This window comes from Nannospalax galili, unplaced genomic scaffold (genome assembly GCF_000622305.1).
Source record: "Nannospalax galili isolate Female #2095 unplaced genomic scaffold, S.galili_v1.0 scaffold903, whole genome shotgun sequence".
Taxonomy (NCBI): domain Eukaryota; kingdom Metazoa; phylum Chordata; class Mammalia; order Rodentia; family Spalacidae; genus Nannospalax; species Nannospalax galili.
The window spans coordinates 478,876-504,840 of record NW_008349989.1 but is presented as its reverse complement, the minus strand read 5'-3'; the positions used below and the strand labels follow the sequence as shown (position 1 = coordinate 504,840).

The 25,965-nt window shown below is 40.7% G+C and overlaps 1 protein-coding gene across 1 annotated transcript in view; it reads right to left on the bottom strand.

Annotated features, from left to right (window-relative positions):
* The window catches only part of App (amyloid beta precursor protein), a gene marked incomplete in the record, with an annotated part of 263,474 nt that overhangs the window by 225 nt on the left and 237,284 nt on the right, over nucleotides 1-25,965 (bottom strand). Inside the window, 4 exon segments of the mRNA XM_017801687.2 lie at nucleotides 15-720; nucleotides 9,858-10,004; nucleotides 12,870-12,970; nucleotides 18,789-18,842. Of these exon segments, the coding sequence (XP_017657176.1) occupies nucleotides 619-720; nucleotides 9,858-10,004; nucleotides 12,870-12,970; nucleotides 18,789-18,842 (404 nt within the window).

Sequence of the window (25,965 nt, the reverse complement as noted above, 5' to 3'; positions counted from 1 at the left end):
GATACATGGACAAAAAAAAAAAAAAATGAACGTGTATCCTCATAATTCCTATATCACAAATATAGCAGAAGCAGCAATCTGTACAGTAAGATGCAGTTATGGAAAAACCTCTAAATCATTTGGAATACTTAAAAATGTTTAAAATGCATAGTGATCAGGAAAAGAATACTTAGACACGAGAAGAGAAGCAGCTAAACTCCCACGTTCACATGAAGCATCCCCCATCGATTTTTAAAGCATATTTCAAGTAGGACTTAATCGGGTCACAAACCACAAGAATAATATACAACGGGCTAAGGGCATGTATGTGATAAATAATTGGGAGAGAATCTATTCATGCACTAATTTGATAACAGCTAATTTTTTTTTTACAGTACACAAAACCCATTAATAATGTAGTGTAGAGACCAGAAATGTCGAGAGAGAATACATTACTGATTTGTATATTAATTCAAGTTCAGGCATCTACTTGTGTTACAGCACAGCTGTCAAAAGGCAATGATGAGTAAATAATAAAACAGAAGGGTTGTTTTTTTCCACATTATTCTAGAAATGAACACCGATGGGTAGTGAAGCAATGGTCTTGCTGTCCAAGTTCAGAGGCTACTGTGGCGGTGTCTAGTTCTGCATCTGCTCAAAGAACTTGTAAGTCGGATTCTCATAACCATTCTGCTGCATCTTGGAGAGGTGGCGCTCCTCTGGGGTCACGGCAGCGTCAACCTAGAAAGCAAGTACAAGAATTGAGTTAAAAACCATCAGTACTTTGAGAAAGCACACAGTACTACTAAGCAGTAAAAAGACTAAGTGTATAGTACTCTTCTTTCACCCAAAGTGCTGAGCACCCGTTGATTTTGTTGACTTCTTTGTCTTTAACCCTTACTTCTGGTACCTCATGGCAGAAAGCCTTTGCCAACCATTTATACAGATGCTCCATCTAGCCACTAGGTGGTGCCAAAAACCTTGATGTGCATACACCTAGGCCTGCACAGGGCCCATTGGCTGAAACAGGACAAACAGCCAGGATGGAAGACTGTTTTTCCTGAACATGTGGTGGTCAGAGAGAAGCCTAGGAGTATCATGGAGTGTGTATAGCAAGTGCATTGTGAGTGACGCTCAGATCTGTGCAGAATTAAATACTTCAGCTGACTAGGGGCCTGAATATCCTCTTGTGCCATTCTTTAAATTTTCATATTTGTCAGTGTTAGTTCTGAGAATTATTAATTAAAGTGGCCTATGTGTATAAAAGAGATTATTATTTGTAATGGAAAAAGAAAAAATACAGTAAAGACATGCTCTCCTAAATATTATACATCTGTATATATATTTGTGTATACCTATAACAATCACACATACACACGAGCACTAAGAGACACATGAAATATGGCCATCTAAACTGTCCTCTGTTACTGCTGTAGTGCATCTGTAAGATCAGGTCAACGATTATAAATGTTTTCTCCGTCAGTCACTGTCTGGCTGACCTGTGTGGCTGTTAAGTCTCTATAGATTGTGCGGGGCACTTGTCCCTTTAGGGAAGGTAATGGCTGTTCTTGTTTCTGTATTTGCTCTACTTCTCCCAGTGCAAAGAAGAGGAGGTACTTAAGTCTGCTGAATTAGTGAAAGCTTGGCTTCTGTACAACCACTGGAAGATGAAGAGAATCAGTGCAAATGTGCAGAGTAAAGAAGCATGTTGGGATGTATTCTACAGGTGTTCTTTAAACGGATGTTTCTTATTCTGCACGGGAATAAACTGGACTCCCAACCTCATTTTAAAGAGGACCCTGCTTCCCATTGCTGAGCACCACCAGGTGATATCTGGCAATTCAACCAGCTTTTTCTTTCCTGATATCCAGTGTGACATAGTTCGAACCCTGCATGACTGTCTAAACTCAATGCAGAAAAAAGCACCAGAGAGCACATGGTGTCGGTACTGAGCTACCATGTATAGGGACCAACCTAGATAGGATATGACTAGTTTGTTCCACTTAGAAAGTAACTCAGATGTGATATACTGTAGGTACAATTAGTTAGGTTCCTTCATAGCCACTGTGTGTGACCCCACCTCACAAACCCAGTGACTCTTTTTAGCAGGGACATAAAGTGGGCTTAATGACAAAATCTCAGCTCTCGCAGGCCTCTGCATACAGACTCCCCCCATTTTCAGATGTCCTGCTGGGAACCGTTCCCAAGTTCCCTCAAGTGAGAGCTGCCTGCAGTCCTGTCCTCAGGTTATTCCAGAGAGAGGCCTGGGCATTTCCTGGTTAAAAAAAATACTTTTCTAGAGCCAGTACTCCAGAGGACACTGCTCAAATGGATGCTCAGCATCACTGCCCTTTGGGAGGAACACACAGGTGTTTTCCCCATCTCCTGTTCCTTTGATCTGTGCTGTTGTGTTGTCAACAGATGAGGTCACCTGATTTTAATTAGTAATTGTGTAATTAGCCACAGGCTTGAAAGTTAAAACACCATCTCTAAAGATTAGCTGCAATAGTGAGGGACTTCCGTGAGGGACTGCTTGCTTGTAGAGAACAGCCTGTCTGTAGAGGTATGCCACTTGAACCTGGGCACTGTTTTGCTCTATATTAGCTCATAGTTGATTCCAAAGAAGGGAGTGTCAAAAAAATCATCATCCATCATCTTCACACTGCTGACCACTTCATTTGCATTCACCAAGAACAGCCCACTTAATACTGTTATTTTCTTCAAGTTCCACACCAAGTACTCAAGGGAGCCCTGCTAGAGATCCAAGGTCCAGGGCTGGCCCAATCCTGGCATCTATCTCTCCTGTCTTTTCTTGGTCTCAGTTTTAAGTGCTCATCCTTCATGCCCTTCATTGCTGGGGAGCAGCAATATTTCATAATTCTTCCCATGGAGCAGCTTGGCTCTCCACGTTCTCAGGGTTCTAAACTTCCCAAGGGATTCCTTTTACAGATGGCACTTGAGGAGTTCAGGTGGTGTCGTTTCATTCCCCCGCCCCCCAACCTCTTGAAAGCTAGAAGTGAATCCTCATGTCTTGAAAGCTAGACGTGAATCCTCATGTCCACGGATAAACCTCTACTAAATGAAGGGCAATGGTAAACCTTCCTCACAGCTAAAGCTGCCACAGTGACTGGGCCATGCCCTCTATGACCAGGTGTGGCATGAACTCCCTAATTTTCTCAAAATTGAGCTGGGAGCAGCTTGAGCTGGTGGTAGGGTTCTGGAAGGAATTATGAAACCATGGAGTTGGGGGGAGGGCAGAACCCACCTTTTCCTTAGAAAGGAACATGTGTCACTTGTTGGAGATGAAAACACGCAGGCATTCTATTTCTGAATATTTTCTCCCGACTGCTTAGTAAGGGACTGATCCCAAGTCAGCCTGTCTTTCTGACACTTGGGCCTTTGCACAGGCCAAAATGTGGCTTCAAGTGGCCCCTGGAGCCAACACTAAAGCGATGAGCTCAAACAGCACTGAAATAGCTTTGAGAAAAAAATTTTGTAGTGCTAAGGCTCGGACCCCAGTAGATACTAGGTAAGCACTCTGTGACTGATCAAACTCCCTCTCCTGAAAGAAGCCTTCAAATAGTCTTCCTGTTCCCCTTCCCTACTCCTTTCTACCTGAATGCAATTATCTGGAGCTATTTATTCCTTCCCTATGTTCAGAGGAATTTCTAGCTCGTTTGTCAGGCAGTAGAGGCATCTGGGTGCTCAGTTCTCCCTGGCTGTCACTGACTGTTCTGACCTCTAGCATACTGACCTGGAGCTAGGGCAGTGAGTACCAAAGTGAAATTCTATTATGGCTAGCAACCAGCAAAATGTGCCTTAATGGCTGTACCCTTATACACAGCACTGGATGAAGCCAAACCATAGAATCCAGTCCCCAAGAATTTCCCATTTCAGGTCCTCTAGATGTACCGTGCAAGTAAAGAAGGAAAAGATAACAAGGAAGAGTGATAGTAAAGGTAACCCGTTGGTGGGCAGATGCTCTGCCACCAGCAACGGACTCTGACACTGCAGGCACACCCAGGAAGTGGCACACTCAAGGGCGGGAGTCACCGCTAGTGGCAGTCACCTAACTGGGAAAGGGAGGTGATGGTTGGCAGAATAAATCTTTGGCCTTATGCTAAAGCGAATCACTAAATCTATTTATTATTTGAAAAAAAACCCCAAAACGTGTGTATGTTATTATGATAGGGTGCCATAACATCAAAGACACTAGCAAATACACAAGAAAAGCAACGAAAATACCAATGAAGTTTTCAAAGTAGTGATTCATCCTTCCCAGTATGGATTTTCTGCTCAAGCCTAAAGACGCTTTTTTTCTCAATTATGATTACATCTCTGTGTAGGTAAACTTCATTTATTGCCAACATTAATTCTGCAGGCAGTCTCAGGACCTCCTTCGGCTGGCCCTTCACAATCATTCTGGATGCTTTCCTTTGACCTTCCAATTCTTCTTCCTGCTGTTCTCTGGAAGCCACCTACAGACCTGGAAAAGCCTGTTCTCTTTGCTTCTCATTTAGCCTGACTGCTCTAGCATACCCAGGCCAGTGGCTGCCAGCGTACCAATCTCGGCCAGGCTTTTATAATGTCACCAATATGACAGCACAGTCCTCAGGGGAAAGGTCATATGCCACGACTTCATGACAAGCTAAATAAGCAACTTTTCTTATTTAGGTCATTAAGGAAATGACTCAGGTGTGGGGGTGGGGAGAATGATGGTGTTCTCATGATCAGATCTAGGCAGAGCAGACTTCTTTTACACCCTACAATAAAGAGAAGGTGTGGCTTCATTGTACTGAAGGTGAAGGAGCCACCATGGGGCAGGGAAGAGTTACAGTATATACAAAATTTCAATATCCATGTCAATGAACATCAGTGCAGAAGACGGCTGTCCTGCTACTAGACGGAACTTATGATGTTAGTGTTAGTGGGAGTCATCAAATTGGAAAAGCGAGGGTGATGACTGCCAGGAGCATCTCTGGCCTCATGCTAAAGCAAATGATTAAATAAATATTTATTGCTATTTTTTTTAAGAAACAAAAATTAAAGACTGTTCATTTTTGACAGCTAACTACTCTATTAATAAAAACGGTAGACTCGGGGCTGGAGAGATGGCTCAGCAGTTAAGAGCACTGGCTGCTCTTTGCAGACGACCTAGGTTCGGTTCCCAGCACCCACATGGCAGTCTACAACCATCTGTAACTCCAGTTCCAGGGGATCAGACAAACTCTTCTGACCTCCATGGGCCTTGCATGATACAGATGCACTTACACACATGCAGGCAATACACTCATATACATAAAATAAAAATAATTTTAAAAAGTAGTCTTGGTTGCATGTCTACATTTCCCTTTATGGTTGCTTTCCTTAGGCTTTCTATCTCTGTGACCTGTGGGAGTCTTTGATTGTAAGAACAAGAGCTGATCTGGAGACAGATGTTGTGACCACGCCTGGTGGTGCAATGTGTTGTCCAGGACACTGGATTTGTTCATTTCTCCTTTTTGTTCCTAGTGAGGTAGGGCTACTCATTAACGGAGGAGTGCAGCCAGAGCTAGGGATAATGTTCCATATCCTTCAGCATCCATGGACTGGTTCCTTGGATGCTTAACTTCCTTATTTAACATAGCATGGTATTTGCATATAACTTAGCCATATTCCCCTGTCTACTTTAAGTCATCCACTGGTGACGTAAAATTCCCAATACGCTCTAATTGCAAACAGTGGTTATACTGCATTATTTAGGGAATAATGGTCAGGGAAAAAAGTCTGTAAATATTCAGATACAATTGTATTTTATTTGTTGTTGTTATTTTATGTGTTTGAATATACTGCCTGCATGTATGTAGGTGAACCCATGTCATGTAATGCCCGAGGAGGTCAGACGAGGGTGTTGAATTCCCCTGGAGTTACAGATGGTTGTGAGCCACCATGTGGGTGCTGGGAATTGAACCCGGGTCCTCTGTAAGAGCAGCCAGTGCTCTTAACTGTTGAGACATCTCTCTAGTCCCCATATACATTTTTTTTTCCTAAATGGTTTTGATCTGGGTTGGTTGAACCTGTGGCTATAGAGCTACAGAGGCTGGCTGTGAGCAGGGCTCCTAAGACAGGCAGGGGAGAATTACATCGGTCCAGGGTACACTTGGGGGCACTCAGAGCCCTGTGGCACTGTCTCACTAGTGATATACCAGGTTGAGCAGTTCTTAGTAGCCCAGTTCTATCACTCCAGCTAAAAGACCCCTTCCTGAGGGCAGGGGGCAGGACAGCATCATAGAAAAGTTCTATCACACAAACACAACCTAGAACTAGACAGAGGGTCAGAATAAATAAAGGCTATAAAAGGGAAAAAGGGAGTTTTCATATTCTTAACAACATCCTCTAGAAAAAAGGATGCAAGAGGAAATAAAGTGAAAATCCAGATGATTTCTAGGTGCTCAAGAAGCCTATCCAAATAGTAAACTTGCCTAAGCTGAGGAGCCCCTGGATGCTTAGAGATTAACTTCTTCAGAATGTGGGTCAACATGTCAACCTCTTTTTCTCTGACATCCTGAAGATGCATTTCTTGGTAACTGACTAAAAGAGACCCTTAGCCTAGACTTCGAGAAGGTTGCTTAAGAGGAAATTTAGTTATCCTGGAGGCAAGAGCTATCACTTTCTATCCCCTAAGGTTTGTTTAGGAAGTAACTCAAAGGAATCAGTGTTGGTACTATGTCCCACTTGACTGCATGTCTGAAGCAGGTAGGAAACTTCAGCACTAAGATTGTCAGCGATTGTGGGGGAATCGGTTGCATTTTGGGAGTGTTGGGCTAGTTGCGTCTTTTTAGGAAAATACCAGGAAAGTCTCATGTAGCCCTAGGCACAGGAGATCCTGGTGGAAACATGACTTTTTTTTTTTTTTTTTTTTTTATCAGCATTACTGGGCATCACTGTCTTTATCAAATTCATGTTAAAGTCCTAATCCCCAATTACCTCAGACTGTGATTCTATTAGAAGATAGGATGTTAGTGCGGTAAGGTTAATGAGGACATGAGGGTGGATTGTAATCCAGTTACAACTGATGTCTTTAAAAAGGGATCAAGATGTAGTAATAGCAATGACAGTCCCTGGAAGACTCAGAGAGAAGACAGCCATCCACAAACCAAGAAGAGAGGCATTGGATGAAACCAGCCCTACTAACATCATCATCCAGGCCTTTCCAATGTCCAGCACTTAGGGAAGTACATTCTGTTATATATCTATCCAGCCTGTGGCACTCCCTTATGGTAGCCCCAGCAAGCCAAGATCTAGAATCTTAGCTTGAGGCATCAAGATAGGCATTTCCACTTGGGAGGCAGAGACAGGTGGGTCTCTGTGAGTTTGAGGCCAGCCAGGGCTACACAGTGAGACCATATCTCAAAAAAAAAAAAAAAATTCTTTTTCCACTGACAGGCATTTTTTTTTGTGAAAGGAAGTTGTCTCTTGGATCTTCAAGTCACCAGTTTAGGTCTATTTTTAACAGAATATTATAATGAAACTCAAAAAGAATTTTTGCGTTATTCACAAAATGAAAACATTTTTTTCAGATAGGGCATTAAAATGGAAAAAAAAATCCAGATTTTATTAGAAATGAGAGAGATTATAGTAACAAAAGCCAGTAACTATGTGGAGTTTAGAATTTTGCTCTTTCTAAGCTCTTGTTCTTCAAAGCAGTGTAAGATGGTATTTTTAATACCATGGTGTGTATGCGTATGTGTGTATGTATATGTATGTGTGTGTGTGAGCATATATGTGCATGTGAGAGTCAGAGGTTGAAGACACGTGTTTCCTCAGCTGTTCTTCATGTTAGTTTTTGAGACAGGGTCTCTTGCTGAACCTGGAGTTCACTGATTCACCTAGACTGGCTGGCCAGCAAGCCCTCGGGATTTACCCGTGTTTGCTCCCCAGTGTTGGTATCACACACATGCACTGCTGTGCCTAGCTTTTTGTGTGGGTGCTATGGATCCAATTCAGGTCCTGATGTTTGCGCGGCAAGCACTTTACCACCTGTGTCTTCCAGCCCCACAGCTATTGTTTTTTCATGTGTGTTCCTGTCCTGGGTTTGTGAATTATTCAGTTCTTCCCCTCTTGCTACCTGCTGTTTCCTGGGTCTTATCCAACACACTGGTCTTTTGCGCATCCACATCAGTAGAGATAGGAAAATAAAATCCCAGACAATTCCCACAAGCACTGCTGTTAAACAAAGTGTTTGTGGAGATTCTAAGTGCTAATGAAAGTGAGATTTCTAGCCTTTTCTCACATTTGGTTTATTAAATTATTTGAGCATATGATTAAGGATGGCTTGGAGCGCTTTCCTTGGTTTAGTGAGACATTTATCACTGGCCTATGGTAGAATGCAATGGGTAGAATGGGGGAAAACCTGGACTCTGACCTTGACTATATTTAGTTTGATTCAGGGCAAATATTTTTATTGGCCTGTTTTCTCATCCACAAAATGAGATCAGTTTGGCCACCAAGATGTCTTTTAGCTCTAGAAATGCTATTGTATTAACCTACTACCTAAAAAGTTCCATATACTGTGAGGTTTTAAAACCTTTCCCTTCACCAAAATCACATTTTAAATGCATAAAAAGATAAATCCTCCTTCCTTTTCTCTTTCTTTCCTGCACCGTTTAAAGAGTTTTATTTGAACCCTTCACTGTTTGTTGGTCTAACCCACTACTTCTATGCTGTGTGTTCCTGTTAGGCTGGCCTGTGGGGAGTGAGATTGTGAAGACAGTCCACATGTACAGTATCACAATGGTCTCTTGCATACTTTCTTGCCGCTACTGTTCCAACACTTTGAAACTAAGACTTTTTTCAGATGGAAGTACAAGGTTTAACAGCATCTCAAATGGCAATCATGCAGGTTTTACTAAGCTATTTGCTACAATGTGATTTCCTGCAAAACTCTAAAGGTAAGGCTTACTACTGAAAATTAGTGTCATGTGTCATTGTCAGGCTTTATTCAAAAACTAGGAGATTTAAGGCCCAAATCAAAACAAAACAAAACATTCAAGCTGTGATTCAGAAGTCAGGTGAATTAAAACCTTAGTATCTGCTGGGTGTGGTGGCGCATGCCTTTAATCCTAGCACTGGGGAGACAGAGGCAGGCAGATCTCTGTGAGTTCAAGGCCAGCCTGATCTACATAGTGAGTTTCCAGGCCAGCTGGGGCTACAGGGAAACCCTGTCTCAAAAGACCAACCCCCCCAAAACAAAAAAACAAAAAAACCACACCTTAGTATCTGTTATATGTTTCCTTGTCTAATCTAAGGTATTAGCAAAGTCTGATATTATAGCTTTAAGCAGACATTCCTAAGAGCTCAGGATCAGAGCTGTAATTATAGTACAATTAGCTATTACCCAGTGACTATCTCTTGGGGACTTCAAATTTATGATCAAAACTAAGTATCTATCTTCAATGTTTACTTTTTAAATACATGATTCTACTATGCACCCACTTGCAAAAGCCAGAAAAACAAAAACAAAAAACAGGAATAAGTATGTGTAGATTTTATTTTTAATTTTTAAGCAAATACCTTTCCTTTTCTATTTCTAACATCCGATACTATTTTTATTATCTAAGGGCAATTATTTTTTAAGCTGAGCATTATAGTCTTACTTGGTTAATTTCAATGCAAATCGTAAATTTCCATAAACGTCATAGAACCTCAGTGACTGTTGATAAAATTCACAGTAAGTTGGGATGGATGGAAACCACAGAAAGAAAAGAAGAGCTGAGACCTGGGCATCACAGGGGAACACGGGTTACTTTTTCCCAGACTGTCCTTAGACCAGCTTCACCTCCATCATGCTCTCTCTTCCTTTCACTCCCACCTGCAGACAGGCCTCTAAGTTTACTTACCTCCACCACACCATGATGGATAGATGTGTACTGTTTCTTCTTCAGCATCACCAAGGTGATGACAATCACTGTTGCTATCACAATGCCACCCACCATGAGTCCAATGATGGCACCTTTGTTTGAACCCACATCTTCTGCAAAGAACACCTTGAAAACAAACCAAGAAAAACGACTGTAACTGAAGGAGACACTGGATGCAGAAAAGTTTCAGCAGATCTTCTGCTCAGCAGGTTTGAGTTTCTGGTCAATAAGAATGACCATCCTGTTCTTCAGAACAATGAACCTGTGGCTTCCCCAGCTCCGGGAATTTAACTTTCTCCACACTACGTCAAAACAGAAGTCTGCAGGGACCTGAAACCCTTTGACAGGTGAGTATGTGGTGAGCTCTTGGATTGGACAAAGCTGTAGAGGTGTCAGTCATGGTTATGGAGGGAGGTAAGCACTTTTCCACTCACAGCAGATAACTCTGCCTTCGGTATCTTTCAAATCTTTATGTTTCTGTTTCTTTGGAGGGACACGTTCAATACTTAGCAATAAACATTCTGAAACAAATGAGTTAGTTAATCAGAGCAAAAAGGACAGTTCTGGTTTTCTTACTTCAAGGCATAATAAATCAAGATTCTAATTAACCTTGACAAACATAGTTTAAAAGCATGGTTGTTTTTCAAAGGGAAGAAGTGGAAGGCAGAGAGGATCTTAACAGTTACATATAACTCATGCTCTCCCTAGAAACCAAGATGGAAAACACTGCTTTACTCTAGTTGTTTGTTTTGAGATGTTCTGAGAGCATCACAAAGAAATGCATTCAGTGAGACACATTTCCTGCACCATAGACCTTCATGCTCTTTACAAAAGCAAGCCATTATTTTTCAGCTTTATCTAGTTAAGTGGAATTAAGAGCTGCAGACAGCAACTTTAATCATCTTGTTATATAAGGAGATATTATGCCAGATCAAAAAAAGAAAGGCTATTCCTAAACATACACCACATTTGTTATGTAAGTTGGTGAAAACAGCTCTCTAAATAATTCTGTCAATAGCGCCTCAAGAAAGGCAAATGACTGATTTTCATTGCTAAAACTATCACAGCAATCCGCAAAGACAGAGTAAACTAGAGCAAATAAAAGAAATTTCTCAGTAGATGTTACTCATGGTACATCTGCAACAAAATTAGAAATGGTTCATAATTAGTTTTCTTGTTAACCAAATATGCTAGTTCAACATATTTATAAAAGGAAATCATTAATTAGCTAATGATACTAGAGTGAAGTAATCAGGAATAAATGTGAGTCTGGACATATCCCTATGTCTTTAAGAAAATACTGTAATTTTGTAATATTCATTGCACTAATTATAGTACATTATCTTATCAACTAGCTCAGTAGAGGGAGCTGATGCTCTTAATTGCTGCTGTAGCCATTAGTCACTGTCACATTACAGGAGTTAGTGTAATTACCAAGAAGGGCTTCTATGACACCACTCAGGAAAACTCGATTCTGTGCCTTTATGTTCAGCTCTCTGTCCCACTGGCTCCCAATCCTCCAACCATTCCCCCAGTTTTGTTTTTAAAACCCTTCTGCATTAACCTGATTAAGAGCATCCCTGATTTCACAATAATACAGAGATTAACTTGCTGATGAAAACCATGCCTCAGCAGCCTAGATGTCTTTTTCTGAAACACAATGAAAGTTAAAATGCAAATCTGAATTCCAAGCCAGTTCTGGTTTGTTATGATAATTTAGAGAGATGAGAAGCCAAACAATAAAGGCCTTTCTTTTGGAGACTCCTAGGATTTATACACTATATTTACAGATATTGGAAAGGCAGTATCCATAAAGGATCAAACTGTAGACAAGCAGAAAGATACACATACACACCCTACCTAAAAGCAGTACTTGAGTATTTATCAAGTATTACCACGTGAGTTTTATTACCATTTTTTGTTCACCACTGAATGTGCAATAAAATAGTCTTCTTTTATTAATCTAAGTCCCTTACTGTGATAACCAATAACATGGAAGAACCTTAATGGTCCAGGATTTGACTTATTTGAATTTTTGGTAAAGAATTTATATAACCTCTGGAGCTGCCTGTCTATAAAAGAGATGTTTGCTTTTTTTGTTTATTAATTCTAACATTAAGAAGAGGAAAAAAAAAAGACACTGTATTTAAAAGCAACTGCTGTCTTCATTGCCCAAGCTTTTTGACAAATGATGCTAATAGGGAGATCATGAGTCACGGTCGCCTCCTGCCTCCACCTACTTTGACAGGGTCACCAGAATATTTCCCTTGTAAGAAGAGGGGTGCAAAGGGGATGGAAAGGAGGGTAGAAGAGACGGACAAAGGATGGAAGGGAGCTACTTGCAATGGGAACTTAAGCAAACAACTATAAAAAGGGCTCATGTGTCTCTGTGTGTTTATTTGTAACTCTGATCCATTAAGTAAATCTATAACAGATTGATAATCTGTTATTTGGAATAGTTATGATCAGAAGGGTTTCAGATTCTAGATTCTGTACTTTGTTATTTGCATAATGAGATTATCCTGGGGAGGGGACTCAAATCAAAACAAAATTAATTTATGTTTCCTATATACTTTATACATCAGCCCTGAAGAAAATCTTATGTAATACTGCTCATAGTGTCATGGTGTAAAGTTTCCTATTTGTGACATCCTGCTAAGGGTTAAGAAGTAAAAGTAAGTTCTGGAACTTTGCATTTTGGTTATCTGGATTAGAGATGCTCAACCTACACAAAACTTATTTCCTGAGAAAACAGAGTGCATGTATTTTAACTGATGTGACTGCACTACTGAAAGGCTCAGCTATCTGCTAGTCAGAAAGAACTACACAGAGCTCCTTTTTCTTCTCTTCATGTCTTTGTGATGATCCTCCAGGAAAGCATTTTGGTTTTGCTTTTATCTCTCCCTTTGAATCTCGGCATAGGATGAGTGAGCATTACCAGGTCATATGGATAGACATATGGTTTGGGAAGAGGTAAATTAATTTGCATACCAGTTTTTGATGGCGAACTTCAAATCCTGAATCATGTCCAAAGTCTGTATCTATTTTCACTTCAGAGATTTCTTCCGTCTTGATATTTGTCAACCCAGAACCTGCATTTAAACAAAGTTAATGTACATAGAACCATCAGGTAGTTTTACCTATAAACAGTCACGTGACAAAACAAAGGCTCCCAAAGCAAACAAACAAACCAAAAAAACTTTCTAGGCTTGAAGTTGGAGGAAAAATAGATTAAGGAGTTTTTCCAAGAAAAATGATATCCTGTGTTTAAATCATTAACCACTGCCTACCAAACAAAAAGGCTGGAGAGAGCTGAGTTTAATGCTTCTATTACCAAACATATGATGTAATTAAAATAGGGAACGGAGGGAAGGAGGATCAATGCTGGCTGGGATGTTGGGCTGAATTTGTTCCTTGAAAATGTTGAGTTGGTTTTAGTGGCTAACTGCTTATTATGTGTGCATTTCCATGTGCTGTCACTACCTTAGGGGAAAAAAAATAATGTGAGGCTTTAAAAATGAACATTAATTACCTAGGAGGACAAAACTGCTTCTTTGGGGTTTTGTTTCAATTACAAATAAATTATGTTCATGTTTCTATGCTGAGGAGCATTGTAAAAATCATATAATTTGTTTAGTCATGCATTCTAGTTGTATAGCCACATGGAATTCTTTTGCCTACCAGGTGAAAATCAGCAGTACATAATGTCCAAAATGCTTCTTTGGCACCAAGAGAATTTATAACCTACTAGTCCTTCCCTCTACACATGGCTACATGATCCTTATACCAATTGTTACAATGAATTTCATTATTCAAATAATTCATGGCTTAAAAACAACATGCAAAAATATTTTAAAAATAAAAATGAAAGCGCAAAGCTTAAACATCAATTTCTATGTTGTAGAATTTTGACTATGAAAACTCATAATCTAAGGATAAAAAGGGCTTTTCAAATATTTATTATTTTTTTATGCATATGAGTGTTTTGTCTGCATGTATGTAAATGTATCCATGAGGTGCAATGCCTGTGGAGGCCAGAGAGGGTGTTGGATCCCCTGGAACTGGCGTTACGGATGGTTGTTAGCCGCCATATGGGTGCTGGGAAACTGAACTTGGGTCCTCTGCAAGTATAGCCAGTGCTCTTAACTGCTGAGCCATCTCTCTAGCCCCAAGAAGGGCTTTCAAACCCATCTCCTCCGTGGTGTTTCCAGCTGGGCAGGTGCTTAGCACCCGCTTGAACTCAGAGGAACACATCAGTTCTGCTTTCAGTTTTGCCTGCTAGAATGCCTTTTAACCCCACTCATTAAGCAAACAGCAGTTTCCCTACAATCTGCACTGTGGAGCCTGATTCTACACAAAGGAAGCAAGGTCCCTCCTCGTCACACAACCTCCTTGAACAGGCATGTCAGACACGAAGGGAGGGCTGGCTCATTCCTTCGGATTCTTTTCTTTTGTGTGCTACTCATTCTGAGTTCCTTCAGCTCCTAAGGGAACTCAGTTGTTGCTCTTGGTCTGATTGTCTTCCAATCTTGTCTACCAGGTGCTGTGAAACTTGTCACCCACCTGCTGACACCAAACAGCACAAATGCCTACAGCGCAGAATGCGCGGGTCTAACAGTCAGCCTGGCCTCTGCCGGCAGAGAATGAGGATAATTTGATGGACCTAGGCAGGCCATGCTGGGTGTGACACACCATTGTCTCCTGTCCAACTGCTCACAGTTTCCATCTAATACTCAATTCATCCTGAACCAGACCCCTAATCAATGCCCACCTGCTCACTGCTTCTAGGTTGATGGCACCTGCTCTCCCCTCTGCTCTTTGAACTCTGTTTTCCTATCTCTTCCCATCCCCACTTTTCTGCTCTTTTCCTGTTCTAACTCCCACAAAGTCTAGCCACAGCTGCTCTATTCCCCGCCACCCCCCAGTTTTCTGGCCCTGGGTTCTAAGGAGCTGGACTTGGCTAGAGATCCGACTGTACAATATACACATTTTTTTATGATTTCTTTTAAGTGATAGGACTTAAAATTCCCTTCCCTTGAGAAGGAGATGGATATGGTAACTAGGTCTACATAAATAGCATGTGCAGACCTGAAGGTAAGCCCGGGTCGTAAAAAGCACCGAAGCTTCTTTCTTACTCCCTTGTGTAGGGGAAGCCAGCTGCCATGTGAAGGCATCAAGGGCTTTGTCAATAGCCATGTAAGTGCCCCATCTTGGCATCAGCTCTGCCAGTGCCAGCCATACCTTCAGAAGACTGTGGATTTGGCAGTGCCTCCACTGCCATCGTGTGAAAGACCCTCAGCCAGAACCAGGCAGTTGAGCCACACTCCCAAATGCTGATGGATAAAAACTGTAAGACACTAACTGCTTACTCTTATAAGGTTTGGGGGCTACTTGTTACGCAGATACAAAGGGCCAAGACTCTCTTCTCACCTTGCTCTATTTTGAACTTTAATGAAAAATCTGAAGGTCATTTTCTTTAATGTGAACGTAAAAAAACACCAAAGTTGGACAGCTCCATTTTTTGTGTTACTTTGTTAACTCTGGTCCTCCTGATTAGACAGACCTTGTCCTTCCAAACTACTCCAAGAACTGTAGCATTCTATTCTTTTGTACTTTAAAATTATTATCATTTTTCCTAAAACTTGCTCTGTCCTACTCGTCCTGATACTAATCTTTACACACTAGAGACACTAATGTTGCTTTGACATTGGTTGTGTATTTTTATCTTTCTATAAGCCCTTTAAAATCTGAGATACTTCCTTACAACAGCAACAGTGATTTCTTTCTGACTCATCCCCTTCTCTGTCACCAGGATCCAGTAATATAATAGTTTTAAACTGTATTTCTGAGATTTTAAAGACAACTCCCTTAAAGAGTCTTCCCTTTAAGATTTGTGGGCCACAGAATTACAGGGAAAAAATGTTTAAAGAATGAACTCTCCACTCACAATTCTGGAATTGCTTAAAGGATGTTGAGAATTTTCTTGATGACTGAAAAAGGCAAAAATCAAATTCATGTAACATGTGAAAATGACTGACAATGTTCACAGCTCAGTAGTTTGAGAGACTCAGCAGAAAAAGTGCTCATTGTGTGTTCATAATATGTTTAGCATATTATGTCATTTAGGGAAGACTTCCTATATACTAAGCAAATTCCATTATGATAGGAAGATTAATAAAATGATAGGAATGATGAAATAATAAATCAATAAGAAAACATCTCCATGAAACCTCTTACATGGTTTGGGGTCAAGCACTGAGATTCCTTTGTTAGGAATGGATAAGGCTGGGGATATAATGTAATGGAAGAGTAGCTCATTAACTCATGTGAGGAGCCTGCTAATGTGTTTTTCTTAGAACTTGTAATTCAGAGTCTATTCTTCCCTGGAAACATGCCAGGAAGAGTAGCTGCAAATGGCTGTTATGCCCAGAAGTCAGCACTGTCATTATTGTGGCTGGCATGCTGGCCTTTCCAGTGTGAAAGTGAAGAAGTCAGTCTCCTTATCTTGATGATGTTACATTGGGTGGGAGGATCCCTAAACCCACACTCATGTTTTATTCATTTTTGGGAATGGCAAGAGTTATTCAAAAACTGACATAGGTCAACCCTGGGAAGGGTGTCTAAATTTGCAAAGTTTAAGATGTAATTTGGCAAATTAAAATCAAGTGGGTGGTCTCATACAATGTGTTGACAGAGATATCAAAACAAATGCTACAGAACTAGTCCAATCCAACCAATAATCTTGGCAGACTCACTGCTAGCACAGAAATACAGATAGAGCCTACGAAAGCCCTTAGACATATCAAGCAGGCACCACTGTTCATATGTAGCTTAGCTAGGGGTCTTTGTCCTGTCGGATGTATATATTCTTTCTCATTGATGGCTGCCTTCTGAAGTCACACGTTTTACATGGTGGTACAAGGACTACCCTGGGACATTTCTTGACCTGCATAGAATTGTTTTCCTCCTTGCTACCCCCTGTGGCCTCAAATCTTTTGCCACCTCTCTGGAAGTGAATTTTCAGAGTCCCTGGTTGACCCCAGGTCAGTCTTCCATCTACTCCCATCACAAAGCACCTTTGTTTGTACTCATGTGACTCTATACTTTGCTGCCTTCTGAATTCCATGTTATCTTTCTAAATATGCAGTGTGTTCTTTTCATTTTGTTTAAAGTTCTTGAGAGCGGGGATCTTATCATTTATTTACTTTTTAAAGATTCTCCACAGACTTCACTACTTTGATCTTTGTGAAATTTCAAAATGGAATAATACTGCTATTGTTACAGCAAAGATTTCAGATGGCTTTTCCAGCCTATAAAATATCATTAGCTATTCTTTAGTTAATTGTCTTGAAACATTATTTTTTCTTGCCAGTGTATAGAAATGTCCTTTACATGTTAGGTTAAGAAAATAAAGTAATAATAATTGGCTGGTGGCATGTGTTAATGGCTTCTTATTTTAACAGGAACAAATAGGTCCAGCTTGTACAGAGAAGGAACTGAATAAAGTCAGCTGAATGAATGCTTCAGTGGTCCATTTTATGTTTACAGATGAAATGTATGCTATCCTTAAAAAAATAGAATGAGTAGTGCTATTAAAAAAGTCTCAAGCCTAGGACCAATCTGAGCTGGTTTTAGCTTGGTTAAGCTTGGTACTGAGCCCCATTCTGGGCTTCACCAGCTGGCTGAGCATAACAAGAATGTGAACTTCAGGCTCCCTGAAATTTAATGTACATGACACTGGCAATAGGAGGATACTAGGAGAGTCCAAGCTGTCTCCAGCTTATTCTAATCAAGGTCTTCTTAAAAGCCCTTTGGACAAGAGGTTCACAAATCAGTGAGATCAGCTGTCAAGACATGTCCCTCCACTGTCACTGCTCATGCTGTGAATCACAGCATGAATATACCACAGGAAAGACTTGGAGTCCCTCTGCTGTGACTGTGACTGTGGTAGCCACGACTTGAGACTTTATGGCCAGGAAGAGAGACAGGGCAGACTCTAGCCTTCACTATTGCACTGGCTGTGGGCATAAAGGAAGTAAATACAGGAAGATAATGCGCTAGTTGGAGTAAATCGCCTCAGAATACACAGATCTTTCAGTTCAATAACTTTCCCCTTTCTCATTCACTATATCGGTCACTATCTGCAGGGCGAGGCTGTGCAGAAATACACACAGGCTATGTCTTCTGTGGTGTGAGATTATTCGTAAGATTAAGTTTAGCCATATGCTAAACACAGAACAGAGGGTCAAAATTCATTTCTTTTTAATCTTGGGAAACCATGTAAAAAGAAGTGTCTATTTTAACATTCGTCTAATTTGTAAGTAATATAAAAAACAAAGGATTTCTGTACAAAATTATGCACATACATCTGTGCTGTTATTTTAGCCACTGACTGAGAGTAAGAACATAGAACCCATTCGTGGACCTGGAGGTGCACAATTCTGATATTTTCAGGAAATCATGTCTATTTTAGTAGCTAACTAAAATCTGAGTCCAGTTCGTTTGAAAAGGACCCACGTGGATACTGAATAAGAAAGGGAACAGAGAGCAAGAACCAACTCACCACCACAATCTGCACCTGTCTAGGCTTCCATCTTAGAGGATGGGTTCTCACAAACTCTCCAATTATTAAAAAAGAAAGAAATTGAGACAAAGAACCCAGCATTTGGAAAAGCTCTCTTTGTGTTTTAAAAGGAAAGCTCAGAAACAAACAAAGAAAAAAATAGATCACTTAGTGAGGAGCTTGGGAAATGAAGTGTAAGGAAAAGCAAAGTAGAATCCTTTTTAAAAAGTCTGGTACCTATAGTCATTTCAAATTTTATTCTGCAACATGTGCAATTTAGAGAGGCTGAGGACCCTGTTTGCTAAAGCGCAAAGTGCTGAGAGGCAGGAGTGAGGCAAGTCAGATACCTGGTCGAGTTGTCAGTCCTCGGTCGGCAGCGGGGCGGGCATCAACAGGCTCAACTGGGTGCAGGAAGCAAGAGACAGAGAGTAAACAAGACACATCAAGATGGTTAAGTAGTGGCTTCTGAACACAGAGCAGGGAAAGGCATGTGCAATAAACAAGTCATGGAAAAGAGCAGCTGGAAAAAGAACCTTAGTGCACTAATCCCAGGCATCAAGGATGGGAGGGGTACCACTTCAAAAAGGCTTATTGCCACTGACGGACCAACGCAGCTCCCTAGTTTGCTTGAAAAAAGCACTCACCAGGATGTGCATCAGCATCAAAGAAGACAGGCAGGGAGGGTGGATATTCCTCTGAGCTAGTTTAGAGATGATTTTTGGCTTTTGATTAGAAATAAAATAGATTATACCCAGCCCAGCGGTAAACCTTAAGATACCGCCTTCTACAACTGTCCAATCTTATCTTCTTTTACAGTTAATTAACTACAAGAGGATTGTTCAATTGCCAGAGGAAATGCAAATATGAATGTATAAGAAGAGCAAAGCTTCACCACATAATGTGCCACTTAGTGAATCAATTTTGTTCTTTATTTGAGGGCAGAAGAGGTAAACCACAGGCTCTTGCTGTCTCTCTTTAAAAAGGCTGCTTCCTCCGGACAGATGACATTTGCTGAATTGTGTGAAATGAGACCATTTCTTTTTATGCTTGCCGACAGCCACAATTATCCCTTTGTATGTATTCTGAGACAGACCCAAAGAAAACAATGTCAGAGATACAATAATCTCCACCATGTCTCCACCAGCACTCCCATTTCTAAAATGCTGTTTCTTATCAGAAACCTTCCTTGAACTGATACTGGTTTTTGAAGAAATAAAGAAGGGAGAGGACAAATCAAGCTTTTAGGGTTAACAAGTTGAAGGGCAGATGAGGTCAATGCAGGAGGAAGAAGTTCCTTGGGTCAGGTTTGGCAAGTGTGAAAGGGAGAAGGAAGGAAAGTGTGGAGGCAGGAGTTGGGGGAGACAAGGCAGGTGTGATGGATAGCTTGGTATCAGCTTGCAGTCAGTGGGGGATCACAAATCCAAATCAGTCCTGAGTGTCACAGGTTGGCAAGAATGGTGAGGGGAGAAAGGCACAGTGAGCTATCTTCGTAATATGAGTAAATCGTGTTTCTGAGAAGACTAAGATATGTGGATGTGTCAAGAGGCAGACGTGGTCCGACTCCCATGCGGTAGCACTGATGAAACCGAGGTCCAGCATTCATAGGTTGTGTGACTGAGGACGAGCAGTTACTTGAGGCTGTCTCTCCATAAGGAAAAATAAAAACTAACACTTCTTCTAAATGTAGTGAAGAACATGTAGTTTTTAAAGTACTTCTGAAACTCCACACACTATAAAACTACATTCATTAAATGTCCTGTCATTAACATTCTATGGTGATGGTTCTAATTCTTTATTAGAATAAGATACTTGCTTCTGCAACTCACAAATATATTTCTTCTTTTTAAAAAAAATATGTTTGGTTTTTTTTTTTTGCAATAGAGTCTCTGTCTAGCCTAGGCTGGCCTTAAATGTCTGGCAATCATTTTGCCTCAGTTGCCTGAGTGTTGAGATTACACGTGTGAGCCACCATCCCTGGCTATGAATACATTTCAAAAATGAAGTATATAGTCTCTCTATATTTGATTTTTCAATCTGAAATATGTACTGTGATTTATGACCCCTCGTAAAATGGAGTGAGCTGAAGGGTGACTGTCCTTTTTGAGAATTTCTGGGCGATGTGGGGCTTACTGGTGCTTCATCTGCTTTTAAGAATACACCAAGCCACACCTACTGACAGTCACATCCTTAGAAGATGTGCATCTGACACGGGCAGCAAGGCAGCTGTGGTCTCAGGGTCTGCTGTAATGCCGCTGCTTATTTAGTTTGTGACCCTGGGGAAATCACGTTCTTTATGAACCTGTTTTAGTCATGGAAGGCAGGAGATTTTTTTCCCCCCTAGGGCTCATGTGTGCACACTTATGTGGAAAAAACAAATGAAAAAGCACTCATCCACAATTATTATGAAAATATAAAGAAAATTATCAAGTGTGCATAGAATAAGCCCAAGAGACACGATTATAAATACTGCCATTCAGGATATCTGGGCGAGGAGCTAGCTCCTGTAAGTTTCCCTGATCTAGAACATTTTTCTATTTTACAACATTGGAAAAAATGTATTTGTGGTATTCTTAGTTTTAAAAATTTTTATTTATTATTTTTATGTGTATGAATTTAATGCCTGCAGAGGTCAGAAGAGGGCGTTGGATCCTCTGGTACTGGAGTTACAGATGGTTGTTAGACGCCATGTGGGTGCTGGGAATCGAACCTGGGTCCTCTGCAAGAGCAGTCAGTGCTCTAAGCCACTGAGCCATCTCTCCAGCCCACCTATTTCTATCAGTGGAAATTAAATGTTCAGGCATTGGACTTTCCACTGCTCTGGATTGTTTTTGTTGAGAAAAGCAAAATCTTTCTGGCAAACATTTGAAGCCACAATGATAAGAACTTCAGGGACAATGAAAGGAAATCTTTTGAGAATTGCAGACAATTTCAATTTATGTAAGCACACATATCCAAAAGGGGAGATTAACAGAGAACAAGCCTGAGGGAAGGGAGAGGGGAAAAGATGTGATGCCTTCAGGAGTAGAGCATTATAACCCTCATTACGTTTATTCACTGGAAGGACATATTGTTTGGGCCACTTGGTGAGTCATCTGGACAAAGGATGACAAAGTCTCCCTCATAAAATCTTGGTACCATGAAACAAATTTTATTTTTAAAGTATGTTCTAGGCACTTTGCTAAGAGTTTTTCATGTTATCACATTTAGTGTTCTGATCCTGTCTTTGAGTGAGGCATGAATATACACCTTAGTTTACAGACTAGGCAATAGGTAGAGAGGCTCTGTAACTTGAGCATGACTACACAGCAGAGCTGGAACTGAACCTCACATCTGTAGCATTAGAATGTGGAGTAAGTCACAGCTACTATCCCAAGGGATGGTAGGGAATATGGTGTATAGACTAAGGGAAGAGAGGATATTGCTGTCATTTAGTGGGTAAGGATCTGGGCTCTTGAATGCTGTGGCAGGGGAATCCCAACAAATCCAATACCCTACATGGGTTTTCTAATTTTCCACAGGATGTAAGGGGTATGTGATAATTCAGTATCCAATCCAATTTTACATATGAGCACATGCAAAGGTCAGAGCAGGACTCAGTGTGTCTTCCTCTATCTCTTTCTGCCTCACTGCCTTGAGAGAGAGTCTCTCACTGGATTGGAGTTCATAGGTTCACCTATGCTGGCTGGCCAGAAAGCTTTTGGGATCCACCCCTTTGGCCACCCTGTTCAATGTGTGATTATAGGCACATGCTCCCATGCCCTGCTTTTTATGTGGGTGCTGGGAATTTGAACTCAGGCCCTCATGCTTGTAGAACAAACGCTCTTAACCACTGATCCCTCTCCCCAGTCCTTGCATAGCTTTTTAATGCATGTTACTGGGTAAATAGAAGGAAGATCATTTTATTTCTTAAGAGTTATTTGTTATATTGGTTTCCCACCGGGGTGGGAGACATGAAACTGTGATAGAGCACGTGCTTAGCATGCATAAACCTTGAGTTCATTCCCTAGACTATCAAACAAAATTGAACAAACCAAAAAGGATTAAATGTTGAAAATACTTTTCAAAATATTTGCTCCAAAGGGGGTGCTGGGACCGACAAAGGAGAAAACCATCCTTCAGGACTCTGAGAATTTATCACGCATGGCCCCCCAGTCACATGTTTTTTGCTGGTGGTAATGCAGGTTGAATCCAGAGCCTCACACACGGTGAATAAGCACTTCCCAACTTCTCTTAATACTGTTATAAGAGATTTTGCTGTTCAACAGATTTTGGTGTGTGTGTGTGTGTGTGTGTGTGTGTGTGTGTGTGTGTATTCATGTGCACATGAATTCGTGTATGGAGGATAGAGAGCAACCTCAAATGTCATTCTTCAGGAACTGTCCATTTTGTGTTTTTGAGACAGGATCTTCCAGGGCCTTTGAACTCACCAAGTCCGCAAGGCTAGCTGGCCAGTGCACCCCAGGGATCTACCTATCTCTACCTTCCCAGTGCCACCACACCTGGCCTTTTATGTGTGTTCTGAGGGATAACTTATGTCCTCATGCGTGCAAGGAAAGCACTGAGCCATCTTGCCAGTCCCAATAGCAGATCTTTGACTATTTGCTTTAGATGAAGCCTAAGCAATATAGCACTGAATCCTGGTCATAAATCCAGCGGCATTTAAGCCAAGGACTCTGCCTCTCATCTTGGAAATACCCAAGAGCTTCTGTGTTTCAGTGTGTGTGTGTGTGTGTTGTGTGTGTGTGTGTGTGTGTGTGTGTGTGTGTGTGTGTGTTGTATACACATAAGGATACACTGTTTCCTAGGGCTCATGTCACAGTGTGTTACTAAGGAAAGAGTCAATCTATTGTTCATTGAGCTTAGAAAAAGAGACTGCACATCTTTCACACACACACACACACACACACACACACACACCTACCTCTCATTATACATTGTACGCAGGACAACAGAGATTTTAAATGCCTCTAATGTATCTACCCATTAGGAATGACATCACCAATATCTAGTGATAATATCACATAATATGAATGTTATTCAAAGTGACCTTAATTTTTTTCCTTCTATGTTAGTAAGAATAATTTAAACAAATGACAAAAACAGTTATTTGTGTGCAATAAATAACATTTGTATTTGACAGTAATACTGTAAGTTGCCCTTTTAGTTTCAAATTAAAGAAATAAATTGGGTGATTATGTACACTATGAATATAGTCTATACAAGGATTTCGGCAGTGCCTCTTAAGAAAAATTCCTGTTCAGTGCTCCTGAGATCTACTCAGTTTACATTTAGTCTGAGGAGTGAATGGGAGTTTTATAATGTACTATATTACATATAAGGTATAAGGTTATTATATTACATATAGGAACACATCATCAACATTTACTCCTTTAAGAGTGAAAAATTGCTGGGTGTGGTGGCACATGCTTTTAATCCTAGCACTCAGGAGGCAGAGAAAGGTGGATCTCTGTGAGTTCAAGGCCAGCCTTGTCTACACAGCGAGCTCTAGGCCAGCTGGGGCTACAGGGAGACCCTGTCTCAGAAAAAAGACCACAAAAATGAAAAAAGCACAGGTAAAATTCTGCTGTGTTCTTGAAAAATGTTGAGTTTCAAAAATTGAGGTGTTGTTTGCATGAATGCAACATTGTACCTCTGAACATGTAAAAATGGCAGAATAAACTAAAAGCCGCTCTTTTTAAACAGATACATCTGCCAAGAAATCCCCATGGAAAAAGTACATCCTCCAGTGGTGCAAATTTTTTGATTGAGAAAAACTTAAATTCTTTGAACTTCGGTAGGAAAAACATTTAGAGCAAAGTGCTCCTTAATTTTGACAGCTGCCTTAAATTTAAATTGCTAAGTACAAAACCATTTAAATCTGAAGCAAACGTACATATTATACATGGTTGTCTATTTTTGCCTTTATCATTTAATGTAATTTGAATTTTCATATAAGAATAAATAGCCAATGAAGGCTATTTTGTTGTCTGTCAAATCTTCCTTATGCAGACCATGTCAAAACTTCTCTCTTCTGTGCAAATTGCCATGTCCTTAATTTAGCCACCTGTTTGCATTAAAAGTGGGCACTCTAGGTCATGGCTTGATACTGACAAGTTGAATACCATGCTTTCAACAGAGAGGCAATGACGTACCTCTCAGCAAGAACATTTTTTTAATGTGTATGAATGTTTTGCTTGCATGTATGTAAGTGCACCATGTGTGTGCAGTGCCCTTGGAGGCTAGAAGATGGCATTGGGTCCTCTGGAACTGGAGTTATGAAGAGTTGTTAGATGCCATGTGGGTGCTAGGATCTGAACCCAGGTCCTCTGCAAAAGGAGCCAGTGCTCTTAACTGCTGAGCCATCTCTCCATCCCTGACAGACTATTTTAAAAATTTATTTCCTGGTACCTCAAATTCCTTTACTGAAAAATACTCATTAAAGCAATACTGGGCATATGGTATGTACTGTTTATGTATCTACTATTATTATTATATAATTTTGAGATGGACTCTCTGTTGCCTGGGCTGGTCTCAAACTTGTGAGCTCAAGTGATTCTTCCTCATGTCAACCTCTTAAGTAGCTGGGGCTAGAGATGTATGCCACTCTGTGTTGGCTATATGTAATGGTTAAGAAGAGAATGAGGAAACAAAAATCAGTAGTTGCTAGTTGGTTTTTTTTTTTTTTTTTTTTTTGTCTTTTTGAGACAGGGTTTTCCTGTAGCAGCAGCTGGCCTGGATTCGCTATGGAGACCAGGCTGCCCTCGAACTCACAGAGATCCACCTGCCTCTGCCTCCCGACTGCTGGGACTAAAGGCATGTGCCACCATGCCTGGATGCTACTTGTTTTTTATATAGAGAACTGCCTCTAGAATATCTTAGGGGTCCCCTAATCTATAGTAGTGCTAACTCCTAAGATGACATTCAGAATGCAAACTTGGATGTCTGCCAAAACACAGGTCCAAAAAGTTCCATGTACTGTCACCAGCCCCTCTGTCACTTATAAAACAGGGCTGTTATCTTTGCCACCAAATATCTCCTTATATACTTTGTAGCATTGAAAAATTTAAAGAATAATCCAAAAGTATCTTTATGTAATAGATATACTATTTTAATAAGTACTCAGTAACTTCCAGTATTTTTTAACTTTTAGTGTTTTGTGTGTGTATGTGTGTGTGTGTGGTGTGTATGTATGTATGCATGCATATGTGCATGTATATGTAGGAGAATATGCACTTGTGTGTACATGCATGCAGGGGCCATAGGTTGATAGTGAGTTTCTTCTTCAGTTGCTCTCCAACTTATATACCGAGGCAAAGACTTTCATTTGAACAAAGAGCTTGCCAATTCAGGTATCCAAGGTAGTCAACTTACTCTGGGGATCCCCTGTCTCTGATTGCCAAGTGTCAGGACTGTAGGCAGGTCACCACATGAGAATCTGAACTCAGGTCCTTAGCTTGCAAGGCAAGTGCTTTATCAGCTGAGCCATCTCCTCAGCCCCTAGTAATTGCTTCTTTTAAAATATAT